The sequence below is a fragment of the Ixodes scapularis genome, unplaced genomic scaffold (assembly GCF_016920785.2).
Source record: "Ixodes scapularis isolate PalLabHiFi unplaced genomic scaffold, ASM1692078v2 PGA_scaffold10__122_contigs__length_95168666, whole genome shotgun sequence".
Lineage (NCBI taxonomy): Eukaryota > Metazoa > Arthropoda > Arachnida > Ixodida > Ixodidae > Ixodes > Ixodes scapularis.
The window spans coordinates 70,185,265-70,203,998 of NW_024609836.1; the positions used below are offsets into that span (position 1 = coordinate 70,185,265).

The window sequence follows — 18,734 nt, forward strand, 5'->3', positions numbered from 1 at the left end:
AAATATAGAAAAAGAAAAGAATATAAAAAGAGGACTCGGAAAAAGGAAATAAAAAACAAAAACTCCGCGACTGCAAGGGCATACACACGCACAGTAACAGACGCTTCTTTCTTAGTTTCGGTTTAGCACATACTGACTTTTTCACGGAGGTAAACTTTTTAGAGAGATTTTATGTTGTTATTTGGTTACTATTGTATGCTCAGGAATACTCGAGGGCACTAAGAATGTGATTGCAAATCTCAAACATGGAGCCGGTGCGCCTATCCTTGAAACACTGGGTACCGCCGGCCACCGGAGATATTGCGCGTGGGGTGCGACCAAGGCGCTCCCGACGGCGCGCCTCGCAACTACAATCCGTCGTCTGCGCCGACCGCTCTCTCGTTCTCGCGAGAAGCAGCGCGGCGGCTGCCAAGATGGCTGCGGCGTCAGCGTCGTCGTCTTGTGGCTCCGGAGTCGCGATCATGCCTTGAAACGGAGCCCGACCGAGGAGGGGTCCGCCGCACTCGGACCCGTGGCCGAGACGCCCAGCACGCCTCCGATGCAAGCCAAAAAGCGATACCTGCTTCTCTTGCTCGCTGCCGGTGTCTCGGTCGCCCTAGTCCTGCTCTGCCGCCACCAGCGCGGCGGCGTGAACTCCGATGGCGGCAGAGCTCGGAGCTACGACCGCAGCTCGCTGGGACCCTACGCGGACCCGGCCGTCCTGGACAGCGAAGACCTGTGCGCGTCACGGAGGCGACTGCGGGCCGAGCGGCGCGCGGGGCCGGACCCACGCCGGTGCCGCATGCACTCGTGTTTCGACTTCTCGCGCTGCCGCGGCAAGGACTTCAAGGTGTACGTCTACCCGCCGTCGGACTCGGTGCCGCCGCCGTCGCCCGTCTACCAGCGGGTCCTCCGGTCGATCCGGGAGTCCCGCTTCGCGACGGCGGACCCGGCCGAGGCGTGCGTGTTCGTGCCGGCCGTAGACACACTGGATCGCGACCCGCTCAGTCCGGACTACGTGAAAGGCGTGAATCTTGCCGAGTCGCCGCTTTGGAACGGCGGGAGGAACCACCTAATCTTCAACCTGTTCTCGGGCACCTGGCCGGACTACAGCGAGGACCTCGGGCTCGACGTGGGGCTCGCGATGCTCGCAAAAAGCAGCCTGCCCGAGGTCGCGTTCCGACCCGGGTTCGATGTCGCGCTGCCGCTCTTTCCCAGGTCTCATCCCGAGCGAGGCGGCAAACCCGCCGTGCAAGGGTCCGGACCTCGAGACAAGGCCTATCTTCTCGTGTTCAAAGGGAAGCGTTATGTGTACGGCATCGGGTCCGACACCCGCAACGCTTTGCACCACCTCAACAACGGCCGCGATGTGCTCTTGCTGACAACTTGCCGGCACGGCAAGCAGTGGATGGAGCGGCGAGACGAACGTTGCGACGCCGACAACAAGCTCTACGACCGGTGAGCGGTATTCTTTTTCCTTCTTCACACCCTTTGCAACACCCACACGCAGAGTTCGGCGTGCCATGCGACTTGAACTACTCTACGATCGTCTTTCGTTGGTTTTGCTTTTTATTCTTCTCGCTTGTTATCGGTGGTTATCGGAGATCAAACGAGCCGTAGCAGCCGCGTAACGTCACGCAGTGACGAAGAAGAAAAAAAATTAAATAAAAAGAACTGTCGCGAGTGGTGTAACTGCATCATTCCGGGCGTCGGTTTTGAGAACGTTGGCTTTCGCCACAACGCACCCGTGTTTGGACGATGCATCACGCCCACTCGTATCACGACGAAGCGTCGAAAAAAGAATAGCGCGGGTTTTGCATCGCTTTCCCCACGTGTCAGTGACCGAGTTTAACTAGCTGCGAGTGCCCCGCCCTTATACTGTGTGCAATAAATGCACGAATGAGGAAAGAAACCCATCAAACGTGCACGCCTCCTTGTCTAAGCTAACGGCTCCGGCGATAAGGATCCCCCCCCCCCCCCCCCCCCCCTTTTTTTTTTTTTTTTTCGGATCAGAGAGATTGATTTGGAAGGTGCGGTTAAAGTTTGAGAGCAGAGTTTTGTCGCAACTACAACAAAAAAAAAAAAAAAAAAAGGAATAAAAAAAAAATCAGCACGTTGGACAGTATGTGTTGCTCAAATGAAGATCGGGTGTGTTTACTGTGTGCAGCAAATTTCAGCTTCGCTGATTGCTGCTAGTCATACGAGTTGCAGACGACGTAAATTATCTTCCATCGGCAGTGCTGACCGTAGCAGAAATGAATTTCTTCTTTCCTTCTGGACTTCTCGTGAACTGCGACGCGATAGCGAGGCTTCTCGAGATAAAAAGAGAGAGAAGTAACACATCCTCCTTCTCAGATTTGGTTTCGAGTGGATATAAGGCGTCTTCAGAGATCGGTTTTATTATTTTTAGCTTTTTATACTGAACACAATTTCAGAATACCCAGGCTTTGCTCCTTCCGGCGTGCTATTTATTATTTCTAAATTCAAAATTGCTATTGTTGAAACTGGAAATGAAGGTTTTTGCCAAAACTAACATTCAAATTTTCCCACGTCCTCCAGTGGGGTGACGACACATGTCGCATGACTCCAACTTGCAAGTCGCGCAGTATTTAGCAATTTCTTTATTTCCTTTTTTTTTTTTTTTTGTGGCTGGCGCGAGTTTTTTTAGCATTTGACACTATCAAACTTATTGTAACCATATTTCACCATTTGATGTCACGTTTCCAATGTTGTCAATGGTGCCCCTCAACCTCTGTTACCAAATTTAAAAATGCAAAAACTTCGTTAAAAAAGAAAAAAAAAAAAGAAATTGCGATTTGTAATTTGAAAGTTTTCTAGGTGAATTGTACTTAGAGCACTAGTTTATGTTGGTTTAGAAAACTTGTACTTTACTTGAAGTACATTCTCTGAGTGGATGCACTTGTACTTGATTCTTTTTCTTTGGGTACTTTCCGAGGAAAGTACGACTCCCGACTTTAAAATACATTCCCCAAATTGCATCTTGTTAAATTTGTATTACAAAATGACGCTTTGCCACCTCTGAAGAAATACTGGGAAGAAATACCTCACCAAGAAGCGCGAGTACTAGACGACGCACCGCTCAACTGGTTATTTCTGTGATTGAAGTACAGATAGGGGCATTATAAGTTGACTGTGTTAAATAATTTGTCAGCGGGAGCAAAACACATACTCTGTGGCAACTTGACTTTATCCAACATTCGCCGCCATTTCCGAAAATAACTGATGCACCCCCGATTATCCCTAAACCATAGCATGCCAGTTAAATAATAATACTAATAATAATTGGGGGAATAAAAGGGTATCATAAAAGATCCTCATTCACTTTGTTCTTTACTTCGAAAGTACATTTGTGGTTATAGTGCTTTACTTCAAGTACATTGCTTCCGGTATACTTATTACTTTACTAAGTACATATAGTCTCTCATTTACTTTGTACTTCAAGTAGTTCAGATGTGTCTATTAATGTGTTGAACCAATTTTGAGGAAAATCAGTGACTATTAAAAGTTGCCCTTCAGTAACAAAAGAAAAGAAAGAAAAAAATTGCGGCTACTGGGACCTTGACCGTGTGGTACACTTCTGTCTAAGCGAGTCGAACGCGACCATTTCCGGAGGCCACCAATTATCCCATTGCTCGTTAAGGGTAGCTAACGAGCTTAGGAAATATAAAAGAAGATCATCGAGAGACCACACACGTCGCCGATCGTTATGTCTTTGTATGTTCTTTAGACCTTACGTTTAGACTTTCTTTCTTTTTTTTTTTTTCTTTCGAGTAAAGTTTTTGTACGGATTGAAACAACTTAGAAACTAGGACGCGAATTATACGTTTTATATCCGAATTTATCAGAAAGACACGGAGTTGTTGGGTTCCCATCCTGCGCATCATCTGTTCGAGAACTGAACGGGCAAAATAAGAATACGTCTCCTTCAGCTGTGTCGTAAGCATGTATGCGTGCTTTTATACCGAGCGCATTTCCCGGGACGTACTCACCACCACCCACGCGGTATGTTTTTCGGAAGCAATATGCTCATTTGAGAAAAAAAAAAGTATATTGGTTTGATAGTTGGACCAAGCTGGTCTGGGACCCAGAGTGCTGGTCTAGGAGGACAACGTGCCTTCAGCGTCACTTCCACAGATGGAGTCGTGCGGGATGTTTGCCGAGTTGAGCCTTTACTCACTCAGTCAACACCTCAGGCTGGTTGAAGAAAGGGCAAGTAAACAGGCGAGCTAAATGATGTTACACATACTTAAAAAAAAAAAAAAAAAAAAAATCGGAGACGACGGACGAAGAAGGGGACGAACACAAAACGTGTCCAACATTTTTTGGACGTTTTGCATTTGAAAGTGGTTCCATAGTGGCAACAACAAATGACACCACAGAAGCCGGAGTGTCTCGCCGTCGGATGTCGCGAACCTGGTGGTTTGCCGTATACGAGTATTCTGGCAAAGAACACGAGCAGACGCGAGTGTCGCCGTCGTCGCATTCGTCCCAACTCCTGGCTGCCGAAGCGTCCGTGGACTATCAAGTGGTGGAACAGGCGTCTGCCACGTCGACCACCACCGCTGTGACGCCGCCAGGATCGCGACCGGCGACAGCGCGACACTTCCATGACGTCATAAAACAAAGATCGAGAAACCACTTCTTTTTTTTTTTTTTTGAGAGGGTAAACACATGAGTCTTAGACGCGCTCCAGATGCTGTGAATGTATCAGGTGTCTGCGTGCCCCGAGCGTTAGTGCGCCCTAAGCTTGCTCCCTCCCATATGTCACGTGACGCTCACACGGTATTGGATTGGCTGGTTAATTTTGTATCACAAAAGTGGTGATTTGTGAACAAAGAAGTGCCTTGCAAGTTGATTCTGTTAACGGAGCCATGAAGCGATTTTTCTACTTTCGCTATATACTACTCAGAATCACGCCGTAACGCTAATTACTGAATAAGCTAGCTTTCTAGGCAATGGGAGTCGCCCCCCAAAAATTCGAGAAATATGAGCACCGTTCATCCCCTCAACTCGGAGCCGGAACAAGCGGCCACGTGGCCTAGTGCCTATTCCACGCTGCCAACGTTAATCATAACCACGCGCTAGGGTTTCCAAAGTAAAGACGCGTGCTGAGCTCCAGGCAACGAGGGTTCGGCAATTCTCATCACCGCAGTGATTGGACACGAGCCACTACCCGAGTGTCCGCCGAGGCATTGATTGTTGTATACGAGCCGAAGTCGAGTGCTCATGCAATTCTCGTGTCGAATCCACGAGCCGCGCTTGACTCTCGTGAGGCAGGTGGTTCCATCAAGCTTTGCGAAGGCAAGACTGAAATAAATAATCCCCTTTTATCCTTGCAATTTCACTGGGACAAGGAAGCTCCTGAAGCAGTGGCGGTCTGCGCGAGTATACTTGGGCCAGACTAGGAGCAGTACGCCTCTGCAAAGTCACTAACGTTCCAACCCGATATCGTTTTATGGCCCCTTTAAGTAGTCCGTCAGCGAGAGTAAAACTGCTACTGTGTGGCCACTTGACTTTATCCAATATTCGCCGTCATTTCCCAAAAATAACTGATGCGCCCCTGATTACCCCTGGCGCAATGGATACCATGCAGTGTTGCGAAATGGGCACTCTCATTCCGCGGAATTGAGTTTCCGACAATTCCATTCCTTTCAACTCCTCGGAATGGAGACACTGGGCCCATTCCCACTCCTTTAATGACTGGACTCCACCATTCCAATCTTCTAATTCCCAACGCGAAAAAAAAAAAAAAAGGCCATTGACAGTTACACTGTGTTACTGGAAAAAAAGCCGCATAAAGTTGATGACATCAAACGCGGAGGCCAGTGGAAAAGTATGCAAAAGCCTCCTCAAAGCACTCATTCTACTAAGCGAATGGGTGGTCGCACAAAGCACTTTGTGGCACTTGGTGGCACTGCAGACATCGATTGCGCGATCAAGCGTGAAAAGCTTGCAAGTCGCAACAGACGCTAAACTTAGAACTACCGATTTTCCTCGCACACGGACCGTATCCCTCCTCAGATACACGGTTAGCGTGTTGTTCGTCTGATAAGGTCTTAAAAATGCACAGTTCGTTCGTGGCGCGAGACGCTATCTTGCTCTCTGCTTCGAGTATACTTGGCAGAACAGCATCGCTAGTGCGCTGGTGGAAGCGACGCCGCGTGTATACCTGCCCCAAATCTCGATGCACTGTGGCAAGAACAGAAAACCGATGACAAAGTGCAGTCGGTACACGGCGCCAGCGCGAGCGACTGTAGCACCATATTTTGGAACTTGCCTTAAAACGTAAACTTTTACGTTTGCTGTACAAATTCTTGCGATTTCTAAACATTCATTCCAATTCTTTGTGTTCCATGCGAACACTATAGAAGATCGGCTGGGTTTAAAAGCTGGGAGTCGAACCGGTCATTATTCCGTAGAAATTTTCATTTTGTTGCGGTGCGGTTCTGGTTCTGTAATTGTTTTGAAATAACGGTTCGGTTACCGGTTCCGCCAAGCGCAAACAAGTTCAAACCAAATCTTAAAAAAAAAGAAAAAAAAAAAAGTCTACAGTTTTTAGTCGTTAGCAATAAAAACACCGTTCTATGAAAATTACATTGTTACACAGTTGCTTGGAAACTACCAAAGTACAGTACTCACATGTGAAGTCAATCAGCCAGCACGCACAGTGGCACCGTGACGATAGTACGCACCGTACTCGCAAACTACCTACAAAGAACAAATGAGTCGTTACTTGTTTAGAAAGCAGGAGTTCAGTCTGCCAGACTATGACGACATTGTTACCCACTGTAGATGAAAAATTTAGCCAGTGCACTATGCGACTGTTTGCCCGGGGTCTTTACGGAATATACGACCGCACGCCGGTACAACACTGATCCAGATCGAAACAGCAAACTACCCACGCCGAACCTTTTCCAATGAAACGGTAAGCGCCACATGAAATTACGGTTCCGTTCTGGTTCGGGTTCAATATCAAATTCTTGATTTCGGTTACAGTTTTGTTCCGGTTCAGTTAAAAATAACGCGTTTGCTCCGGTTTTCGGTTCGGGTTCAGTTCGTCACCGTATTTATAAGCTACAGGTTAATCACGCATGATTACAACAGCCGCTTTGTCGTGTCTCGCGGCGCCAGGAACGACACTTGTCCGTCTACAACTATTCAGTTTTACTTGTTGCTTCACTGAGGGCGCGCGGCCATTTTCATCCTCGTAGGAGGATAAACCAGTGGGACAATCAAGCCGTGAGTCACCTCCAGTGCAATTAGGCTATTTCAAAGCCACTTACCGTGCGCTAGCGAATTTCGCCCTCAGCCCGCAGACCGTAGACGGAAATCGACACAGCTCGCGTAATTAGAACCGAGCCCATTCCATTCCCACTGCATTCCGGGCAAAAGGCATCTAATTCCATTCCCATTCCATTCCGGGGTCGCAAAAATGCAAAATAATACCGGAATAAAAAAAAAAAAACTGTTAGGGGAGTGAGGATCGTCTTGAAATATTGTGTTCAAAAGTACTTACATTGCATTTATAGTACTTCAGTTACATTGCACCTGGTGTGCTTACTACTTTATCTAAAGCGCATAACTTCTTATTTATTTCGTACTTCAAGTTCTTTTTAGATATACTGTACTGATTTAACCCAACACTGTATTTAATCAGCGCCGTGTGAACTATATGCGTTCGATGATACATACTTTTTGGTGTGTAATCAAGCAGGTACGTAGCCAGGGGGGAGGCCCATGGGGCCCGCCCCCCCCCCCCCCCCCCCCCCCCCGAAATTTTCCATTTTGCTGGGACCTCCTATTCCCCTCCCCCTCATACAGCATTTTGTCATGGGCGCCCCCCCCCCCCCCCCCCCCCCCCCCCTCCGAAACAAAATCCTTGCTACGTGCCTGTAAAATCAAGTAATGAAAGGTATAACTGATACCAGTACGTGCAACTATAGTGCACAGACGTTTTGCATGGTTTACTTGGGATCCTGACTCCGAGATTCATTATTGTGCGCCATCGTCTGTCGTACAATGCACGCATTTGGCGTCCACTTGACGCGCTCAAACTCGTTAATATTTAACGATGCTTTGGGATAGCACTATTCCTATTGTGCTCCTTTCCACGTATCCTCAGCGGAGTGTTTCAGGCACCACTTAAAGGGACACCCCCCCCCTCTCCCATTTTTCCATTAAAAAGTAAAGGAAATATGGATGGGTGGATGGATGCTAGCAGCTTTAGTCTTTATAACGGGTGGTAGCTTGCGCCACCTAGTAGCCCAAGGAAATATTACGCTGTAATAGAATTATTTTTTTTTCTTTGGTGAAATGTTCTATTTTTAATATCCGTAATCTAATATAGACAATTGAAGTTAAAAAAAGAAGAAAAAAAAAAGCGGTGTCAATTTTACCATACCATGAAAAATGCAATAAACAGAATGTACATCGATGTGGTTGTGTATATATAGGGCGTTTCTGGCGAACGCTTTAAAAATATCTAAAATTATGCTGTTCGAGATAAAAATAAACTCTTTGCGGGAACAAACTGCCAGCCTTGGCGGACCTCAACGATTGCAGAAACATTCTAGTTAGCAAGATAACTAAAATTTACTGAATATCTTTTAATTAGTGAAAATTAACGTATGGTTTTATTGAAAAACTTGCTAAGCATCATCAAAAATTACGGAATCAACCTTTTTTTTTTTTTTTTTTTTTTCAGAATATATGAGGCAGAAACAACAATTTACGGCGATCTAAAAAAAAAAAAAAAAAAAAAAAAAAGGAAAAAAGGCTTAGTTGGGACGTGTTTTTAGGTTTCGGTTTCTTATCCGAGCGCATCTTCGCGCCCGTGGTCCTGCTCCCCGGTGGTCGCGGCGCGAAGCCACCGCCTCGCCTCGCTCTTTTTTGAAGTTGGCGCACGTGGGTTGCGCGCCTCGGCCACCGGGGAGCAGGACGACGGGCGCAGAGATGCGCTCCGATAAGCAACCGAAATTTAGGAACGCGTCCAAATTGAGTTATTTTCTTTTAGATCGCCTTAAATTGCTGCCCCTGCCTTATATCTTTCTAAAAATGGTTGAGTTAATGGTTTTTCGGTGATGCTTAGCAAGTTTTTCAATAAAACCATATGTTCATTTTCACTAAATAAAAAAAAAAATTAGTAAATTATCTTGGTAGTTAGTATGTTTTTTACAGTCCTTGACGTCCGCCAAGGATGGTAATTTGTTCCCGCAAAAAGTATATTTTTGTCTCGAAGAGCATGCCTTTAGGGATTAGCGCAGAAACACCTTATAATATTAACATCAATGTTATATAGCCAAATATAGTCTACCTGAGAATATAAAGATGAGAAATGCGTCTCATCAAAATCCACACCCTTTATGAATAAGTCATTATTTTATCGATTATTTAATGGGCGGCTGAATACAGCGTGCATGGAATGGTGAAACAAACCATTTCTCTTTCGGACAAAGTTGACACGGACCGATGAAAGGGCTAACCTGTATAAACGTATCAAAAGAAGCAAACTATTTTCGGGTCAACCTTCGTCAAAGGGGACTATACTGTATCTTCCCGTGTAGTTAGACCGAACAAAACAAAACTATTCGAGCTCCCTTCAGCTGACAGTGCGGTGCGAGCTACGCGCTCGTTCAACCAATGATACGTCGACCTCTAACCACGTGATCGCTTTGTCGCCTGTACCTACGCGCAGAGAGAAAGGACGGGGATGAAAGGGGAGGCGTTTGATTGGTCCGGCGACCTTGCAGCTACCACCGCCCTGTCAACGTAAGGGTGCGAGGAGTAGGAACAGCGATGTACACGTGATGCGCCGCTTATATTGTTTGCGTGCCGTACACCAGCCATCGCATGTCCCGACTGCTGATTCCGACGGCAGATGTATCGACCGTGTGTAAGGGGGGGCCATGTTCGGCGAGTTATGTCTGCGTTCGAGCATGGGCCGAGTATTGCACTCCTCTTTTTTTTTTTCTTTTTTTTTTTTTTTTAGGGTTGCGTTGTTTTTGTGTCTTTCCTTGCTTGTCGTATTTTTTTTTTTTCGTCTGCGAAACTAATATATTTTTTTTTTTGTTTAGCTTGGGAACCCTGTGTTGTGTAAACGTGTCGCTAGAGTGCCGTATTTTCTGAACTGCAGTCTGCACCCCGTGGACTGTAAAACCCTTAACGTTCGCGAGCCCTTAAATTTCCTGAATTGAAAACGCGTAATTGAAAGGGACACTGACCCCCCCCCCCCCTCTTTTTTTTTTTTTTGTTTCTTCTTTTTTGCCAGGTGATTTATTTTGGTGTCACAAGACTACCCGATCAATATTTTGCTATAACGTCACGTATATTTTAATATAAAAAAAAAAAAAACAAAAAAACCGCAACTGCTCGAAATTGAAACCGAAACTGGACTGGGGAGGAAGAAAAAAATAAAGGAGAAAGTTACCAAAAGTTACGTCGCTGTGCAACTTTCTGTTTTTTTTTTTGTTTTTTTTTTTCAATTAACATATTTGCAGCATTAGAAGCCACGAAAAAATTTGGTATCATATTTTTTGTCTGTTTTTAGTATCGAGTGCGTACCTTCGATGACCCGCGACTTTGATTCTCTTTGGTGGTTGTGTCTAAACCATTGGAAACGGCACGTGACCACGGAGAGGAGAGTGAGCGCGACATTATAATGTCCGCAAAAAACAAATTTCGAATAAAAAAAAACAAACAAAAACTTTCTAATATTGGAAGAAAAAAAAAAAAAAGAGAGAGAGAGAGAGAGAGGACGTTCGTGTTTAAACGGCGTAAAGCCTTTGAGCTGTGGCGATGCGGGTTTGCGCCGTTTTACCGTTGCGAGGCGACTGTTAACTAGGGGTCTTGAACGTGCATCGCACGGTAGTGATACATGACCGCAGTGGCGTACGCAGGATTTCATTTCGCGGGGGGCCGGACCAACGAGAGTAAAGGGGGACAAGATAAAAAGAAAAGAAAGTCCAAGAGAAAATAAAAGCATGTTCATTTTTTTTCTAATAACTATGCATTCTTCTATTAAGTAATTAAAATAAAGTTGTCATATTGATCTTGGGATGATTATGATACATAAAAATGATGCCCCGGAAATTCCCCACCAGGAAGGCATTTGCATCTTACTTTTTGTTTATTTACAAGTCACGTCAAAAGGAGGCACCATAGTAAGCAGAAAACAAGAGTCATAAAAACAAATATTTTATGAAGCACGACTCCAATGCACAAAGCCTCCAGTCATCGGGGCTGATAAAACAATGATGCATAAGTAGAAACGCGGAACATCTTGATGGATAGACGATAAGCACTGGAAAGCTGCTCCACCATAAAGTACTCCCTATCTTAACCTGATCTAACCAACAAAAAGCTCACGTGATTTGTTCGTTGGTGTCGATTTCTAAGGTTTCCGAAGTCCGCTCACAAAAGAAAGTCAAGGAAGTCACACAACGCAACAAAGGGACTATGTAAAATGGTTTGTACACTCACATATTGCACTTGGCTCTCGTCCTGAGGCAGCAGGTTGCGGACTCGCGCCCCTATCTCGCGCGGTTCTCAAACTGCCGATGAGAACTTCCGTACTCGAACCTTGAACCGCAAATCCCGCTTCTTTAGGCGCCTATATTCCCTTTTCTAAGACCTTTCCCGCCATCCGAAAAGTCAATCAGATATAGCTCTTTTTAGACCAATAGGAGCCACGCGGTACAAAACAAACACATGCAATACAAAATCCAATTAAGAAAGGACACGTGCATAGACCCCCGAAAACTCCTAAAAACCTTCGACCTAACTGTCGACCGTCAGCCGGACACCGCTTCAAGGAAAAATCCCTGGTCGGGGTGCCCAAGACGCTTCTTCTCAAAATAAAAAAAGGCTACAAAACATCGAGGGGCCCCGTTGCGCTCGAGCGAGGCACAGCGCATGGTACGCACCCAGAGCGGGGTCCTCGAGGAACAATGAAGACAGGGGACACGGGGGCCGCTCTGTGGCGACGACAAACCAGCCCTGGCGGCTCCGCGAGAGGGACATGGGGCACTCGCGAAACAATAAAAGTAGAAAGAAAAAAGATATTCATTAATTGATTAGTTTCCAGTCATATTAAATAAAAGACGTTAAAACTACACGTTTTTGTATTATTTTTACTATGTCATAAATGGCATATTGCATTTCCTTCCTTTTTTATTTCCTTTTTTTTACAACTTCTCCACGAAGTTTGATATTCATAAACACGAGAGTCAGTAACCTCGCTAACTCCCCCCCCCCCCCCCCCCTCGGAAATTTCGGAGGGGGCCGCGGCCCCTTCGGCCCCCCCCCCCCCCCCCCCTGTGTACGCCACTGCATGACCGCACCACGCCGGGACGATGCTCATCCGGGTCGAAGCGGGCATGGGGTGGCGATGTAACGTTGGTGGGGAATCGAGCCCCGAAGGATCCCTGGCCGCTGCAGCGCGAGCGTTCGGCCCTACGTACTCCGAGTTGCGGTGCGCTATAGCACAAACGCCTACCGATTCCTCCTTCTGATAGCCTGCACCCGCGAGCACGTAAAACAATTATACGGCACAGCACGCCTCGAAACATCCCCGCTTCCTCGGTGCACGAAGACGCTCGCATCATGCAGGAAGCATCATTAGGATCGTCTGTCATTCGCATAATTCGTCACGCCTTGGTCATAAAGGGGTGTTCGGACGAGGGGGTGTTTTTTCGGGGAGGGGTGCATGGCATGACGTCAGTGATCGGCAAACCAGCGGCCGACTCTCCTCCCCGACTCGAGCATTTACGAGTACGGCGGGAAGCCGAGAGAGGGATGTCGGTGTTATCGGACGCATTTAGTGGTCGTTCTCTCGACAATAGGTGCGCGCTGACGAGAGATAGAAACAAATGAAGGCGTACTCGAAACACGGCGATGCGCGATTTTGGCAGCAGCGCTGTTAGATGCAGGAGGCGTCAAACTGATTTCTGCTAAGAGAAAGTTGCTTCTTGAATGGGCAGAGCCGTTTGTATACTGAAAGGGTTTGGCCATTGGGCGGAGCTTGTTGCCCGCTAGAACCAACGGACTTCGCGATAACTCCAAATGGTTTTACTTCTCGTTTATTCATGTGAAATCGCGTAGAGTTCCTGCGAGTCAGAGCCACATAATGGCGGACGGAACTATAGTCATCCCCCGCCGGTTGTCAGACTCTACGCTGCTGTGGTTGCCAGGCTGTCAAAATCTCCTTGAGAATGCCAAACTCTCTCAGTATAAACGGCTCTGGGTGGATGCAATTGCGCAAAGGATGTGGAATCCAAAACGCAGTTGTATGAGGAGCGGCTTGAAAGCGGCATTGCTGAATATCGGAGTCTCTTTCGGGTGCCTCGGACGCGACATCTGTGCAACAGCGCAAGTCACAAACCGATGCCACCGACGGTATATTTCGCTTAGCATCCCAGAAGGCAAAGGTAGGGATCCAAAGTACCAGAATGCATCAAATGCAGTATTAAAGGAGCGACTGTTTTAAGGAAGTCGTTTCGGGGAGTGAACCTACATATTTATCGATATAACGGGGAAACTGACTTGGGGTATATAGGTCACGTGATATCACCCCCCCCCCCCCCCTCAAATTTAGCGGAGAAACTGACTTGGTTCACGGGTCACGTGACATCAATTCTTTTGCCAAATTTAGCGGGGAAACAGAACGTGTGTATATAGTTCACACACGTACCGCCAATTTTCCTGCTTTATATCTAGCGGGTAGACTGTAGCAATGTAGAGGTCTCGTAACGTCAGGTCACGTGACACCGATTCTCCCGCTACATTTAGCGGGGAAACTGGGTTTGATGTTTAACTTACGTGACGTCGACAAATGCACCGACGGACGGATGGAGGGACAAAATTTTCGGATTGGGGTTTCTGTTAAAAAAGAATTTCATGCTTTCGCTAGAACTCCCATCTTTTAAACACGTATAGTCTCGTGAAAACGCTAGCTTGAGAGACGCGTGCACCATTGTTTTTGTGCTTGTTGTTGCTGTTTTCATACTTTTTCATAATATGTTCAGACATTTTTTTTTAACGATTTTTGTCAATTAATTTGAGATGCGGATGTAGCGGCACAGATATCTCGCGCCATGTCCATTAAAAGCTGGGGAGGAATTGCCTCACAAGCTGGTTCCTCTTCGTTCGAACTACCGTCTTATTTCTCCCGTTTTCTTTATTATTAGTATAAATATTATTTATTTATTTACTTTTTTTTTTTGGGGGGGGGGGGGGGGGTTAATGTTTTACGAAACTTCCTTTATTATTCCATTTTGGCGTTTTCCTCGGCCGGAAAAAGCCGTGCCGCAGTGCCGTATCTCGATGCATGCAGTTACGAGGAGAAATGGAAACGCCGAATGTGCCCTTGGTGAACATGGCGCCTCCGTTCAAAAGTGCCGACGCTTGTTTATTTTTTTTTATTATTTTTTTTCCGTAATGGTCGTGACGGAAATGATAACAGCGGTAGCAGACGACCCCGTGCACAGTAGCAGACGACGGTCCATTTTTTTGCGGGCAAAGCGGACGGTTGGATAGTTATTGGTTTTCGTCTAACTGCAGTTGACTATACAATTATCTGGTTGTTGCCGTATTTGTTTCTGCCTGCCCTATTACCGTATTAAATCAGATAGTGCCATTTAATAGCAAAAAAAATATCCTTCCGGTCCCCGTGGATGATACGATGTTGTCCAGATACGATCCGAAGTATTTTTAACTCATCGCGAGAGAAATCGAAACCGCTTTGAGCTCCGTGGTCGTGCGCAATCTTTTTGAAGTGAGGTGACCCAAAATGGCAGGAAGTAAGGAACCTTTCGCTACATGCATACTTACCAACGAGCATTCTGCGAGTGTAATTGCTCGCGCTGCGCGTACCGCGTCTGCGTTGAAAAGGTGTCGTTGATCTACACACTCCGAAACAATTCGAAACATCGGAGATTCAATTTCTCTTCAAAAACTTTCACATTTCTTTTTTTTTTTTGGTTTGAATTTTGTTTGGGAGATTGTTCTTCTGTAGGACTTAGCATATGGGGTATGGAACGGGCCTCCCACTAATCTGTTTACCGCGTCAAAGAAAAAAAAAAAGAAGTGGGTTTTCGATTTTTGTTTGGTGACGTCATAGAATTGTCATGCTGTCGCCGGCCGCGATCCTGGCGGCGTCCCAGCACCAGGGGTGGAAGTGGTAGACGCCTGTTCTGGTGCAGGTCGCTCTCCCGTGTGACAGACCACGGAATCTTCGGCAGCGAGAAGTTGGGACGCCGCGACGACAGCGACACTCGCGTTCACTCGTGCTACTCGCCAGCATTTCTCCGACCAACCGCCAGGATCGCCACGTCCGACAGCGTGACAGTCCGGCTTCCGTGACGTCATTTGCTGCCACGTCGGGACCCCTTTTGATGTATGGGCGGGATAGCAGACGCCATAACGTAATTGCATACGCATATCCCGCGCCGACACGTGGCCATTCGATTTACCATTAAACCGAAGGTTGCCGTGTATATTTTTTTAAAGGGTCGTCGCATCGATGGGGATCACCTGTCCTTTAAAGCTAATGTAATTACCTCGATGGGCATCGCCCGTTTTGGTGCGCGCTCTCAGACTCGAATATCCATAATGAAGGTGTTCTTTCTAGGATTTTTGTTGCCGTCTCGATTGACCTTTGAACTTTGTGCATTGACTTTCCCTGCTCGCGTTGGCCCTGGCCACGCCGTAGCAAGCGAGACCCCGTAGAGGCTCGGCAACGGAGAACGGTTCGGTTGCTGATACTCTGTCCCATGATTGGTTTGACGTCATTGTGCGCGCGACCTCTAGCGCTGCACCGTGCAGAAAAAGAAAAAAAAAAAAAAAGAAAAAAAAAGGGGGGGGGGGGGCCGGCGACGTTGACCAAAAACGCGCGCATTAGTATATCAATTCGCCATTTTAGGAATAACTGGCGCCACCTGGCGGAAAACGGTCTTCGAGGATTTTCAGGGTGAAACAATGCACGCCCCCTCAAGCTCTTAGAACGAGCTTGAGGGAGGGAAATGATGGGGCATAATAGGCCGAAAAGGGATTTTGGGGAAGCCCAATTTAGGTCTAGATATCACAATCTAAGCTAGTCATTAGGCCTAAGCTCGCTCTTTATCTCCCCAATTCCTTAGCATGCTCGCACATCCTGCCCATCCACACACACACACACACACGCTCGTTTACCCTGGACAGTGACAATAAATGTGTCATGACAACATGACAATAACTGTGTCATTTCAGAATCACAGATTTATTTGCTGACACGACAATAAATGTATGAACCAGCCTTAAAGGGGCCCTGCAATCCGATTTAAGCGTCTACCTTTTTTTTGCGGTTTCCACGTCTCTTGGGGTTCGGGCAAGCCAGCGGACACGGAGGGAGTAACTAAATATCAGTGCATCATATTTTAACCGGACGACGCGGAAACCTCCTCCAGCTACGGGGGCGACTCGCGGTGTCGAAAGCGCGCAAAATGTGACGTCTTAAGTCCTGGGCTTACTACTGGTCAGAGCCGCTAAAAGCTTCTTTTTTGTCGGAATACAAAATATAAGTGGCGCGAACCGTTTCAATTATTTATAAAAGTAGTTTATGTTCACTATTTTAGATCAGAAAAGAAACAAATGCAGTTTAGAAAGTACGAAAACAAATGACCCGTCGACATACCCGCCACCAAGCGTTGGAAAAGGCGGCGAATTCTAGAAAGGTGTAGTTGGATCAGGCATAAACGAACGGCGAGCTTAGAAAGGTCCCGGATGTACGCGGCGGCGCTCCGGTCGTATACGCACTCGAGGATCCGACCGGTTCCGAGCATTCCCGAAGCCTTCGGCGAGCAGCTTTGTCTTGCGGTTTGGCCTTTTGGCGGTATGGCAGCGCGAAGTGGCTCGCGTTCTGAACTGATCTTTTCACCGTATTTGCTGTCGTTTGTGGTTAATGTAGTGTCATGCCGAATCAGTGTTTAATCGCGCAGCAAATGCAATGCGAGCCGCCCTGGCTGCCCGCTTCGTACAGCCTGCCCAACACGTGCTTTAGTGGCGCCCTCTCGAGCCGTCGACACGGAGTGCGGCAGCCGTGAGCGCTCGCTGAGCTCACTACCCCTCCTCCAGTTCAAGGCCACTCAAGCAACCAAGGACGTCATGAAGGAGGTTATTTTTTTGCTTGTTTTGGTAATTTTAATTTGCCTATAACTTTTAAAATACAGCGAATTTCGAGAAAAGAAAAAAAGTTCACTTAATTTCTACGACGAAAAGAATCCCTGGAGAAGGGGAACAAGAGGGACGAAGTACAAACACAATTCTCCAAACACAGCTAGGTGACTGGTGCACGGGACCAGGCGGATTTTCTGGGTCGTGCACCAGTCACCTAGCTGTGTTTGGAGAATTGTGATTGTCCTTTGTCCCCTTTCTTCTCCTTCTCCAAGGATTATTATTGCCATTCTTGTCCAGCTCGCTTGCACCTTACTGCGTTCAATGCGCTGAAATTCAATGTAAATAATTAAAAAAAAAACAGCAAAAAAGTTGTTGCAGGGCTTCTTTAATTAAGGGCGTGTTCGCGTGAGCACGTGCTCGCGCATTTTTATACCACGCAAGACCTCCCGAAGCGGTGATTTTTAAGGACCCCATCAAGTGCTATCGCACAATCATGGCTTCTTTTGACGAAATGTACTCTAAACCAACTTTTTTTTTTTTTTCATTTTTTTAATTTTGATTTTTGAGTTCTTTTCTCTCTTTATTTGTCAAAGTTCGGAGTCAAGTTTCGGTTCAGGGTTTCGTCAAGGCGCCCGTGGAACGTCTGCAACGCGTTTAACTCTTTCCGCTGACACGCCCGTACCTTTTTGAAGGCGTTCCAAGTAGGCAGGCGTCGGTAGCCGCCGAGTGTGACTCACGTCACTGTAAACAAGCTCTTGACAAAAGAGGCGATAGAGGTAGACATGTATCTTTTCGTGTTTCGAAACGATCTTTCAGTGCAAAGAATATGCAGTTTCGGGGGAAAAAGAAAAAAAAGAAAAAGTCCCGGTTTAGAGATAGGAAAACGTATAGGATTATGTAGGCGTTGCAGTGCATGGATCTATCGATCTAATTTCTCTCTCTTTTTGTCGGTTACACCTTACACCTAAACGGATGCATACGCGCACGCCAGACGCAAACCGACAATAAAAAGAAAAGTAGAAGAAAAAAAAAAAAAAACGTAGAAGGAAATAAAAATGAACACTTCAGTGGATATTTCGGTTTCGAGTCGAAGTTTTGCTTTCGATCGTTTGGCAGAAGTTTCGGTTTGTTGCAGCTAGGCTTCGCGGGTTCTTTTTCGTGACGAGGTATCGTAGAGTTTAAAAATAAACCGCGATAGTCCGCCCGAAATTGGGGAACACTCTTTTTACCAAAAGCATAAAATTAATTTTGGTGTCCTTATATATACTGAACACTCATGGACGCTACGTAGTTCTGTTTCGATTTAATACGAGCTCCCCTCTTGTTCTTGTTGTAGGTGACTTTCCTCTCTTCTAAACTTCTACTGTGAGTTGAGCCTGCGGGGGAAAAAAAGAGAACTATTGCCCTCGATGTCAGGTCTGTTTGTTTCCTTTTGGTTTTTGGTGTTACGAAGCAAACTCGGCGTTACAACTGTCAGGTTCGTGTTGCACGCATATAGCTTTTTTCTTTTCTTTTTTTTTTTTTTTTGCGGCACACGATTTGTTTTGCAAAGATAGGCGGCACGTGCGTCTTGCATTTCTCCGTTG

At 46.5% G+C, this 18,734-nt stretch overlaps 1 protein-coding gene across 1 annotated transcript in view; it reads left to right on the forward strand.

The window, feature by feature from the left end:
- Positions 1 to 357: 357 nt before the first annotated feature.
- Positions 358 to 18,734, forward strand: part of LOC8036499 (exostosin-1b) — a 165,867-nt gene continuing 147,490 nt past the window's right edge. The window contains exon 1 of the mRNA XM_029974101.4: positions 358 to 1,437. Coding sequence (XP_029829961.2) covers positions 539 to 1,437 — 899 coding nt within the window. The 5' untranslated portion in view covers positions 358 to 538. The remainder of the gene's footprint in view (positions 1,438 to 18,734) is intronic.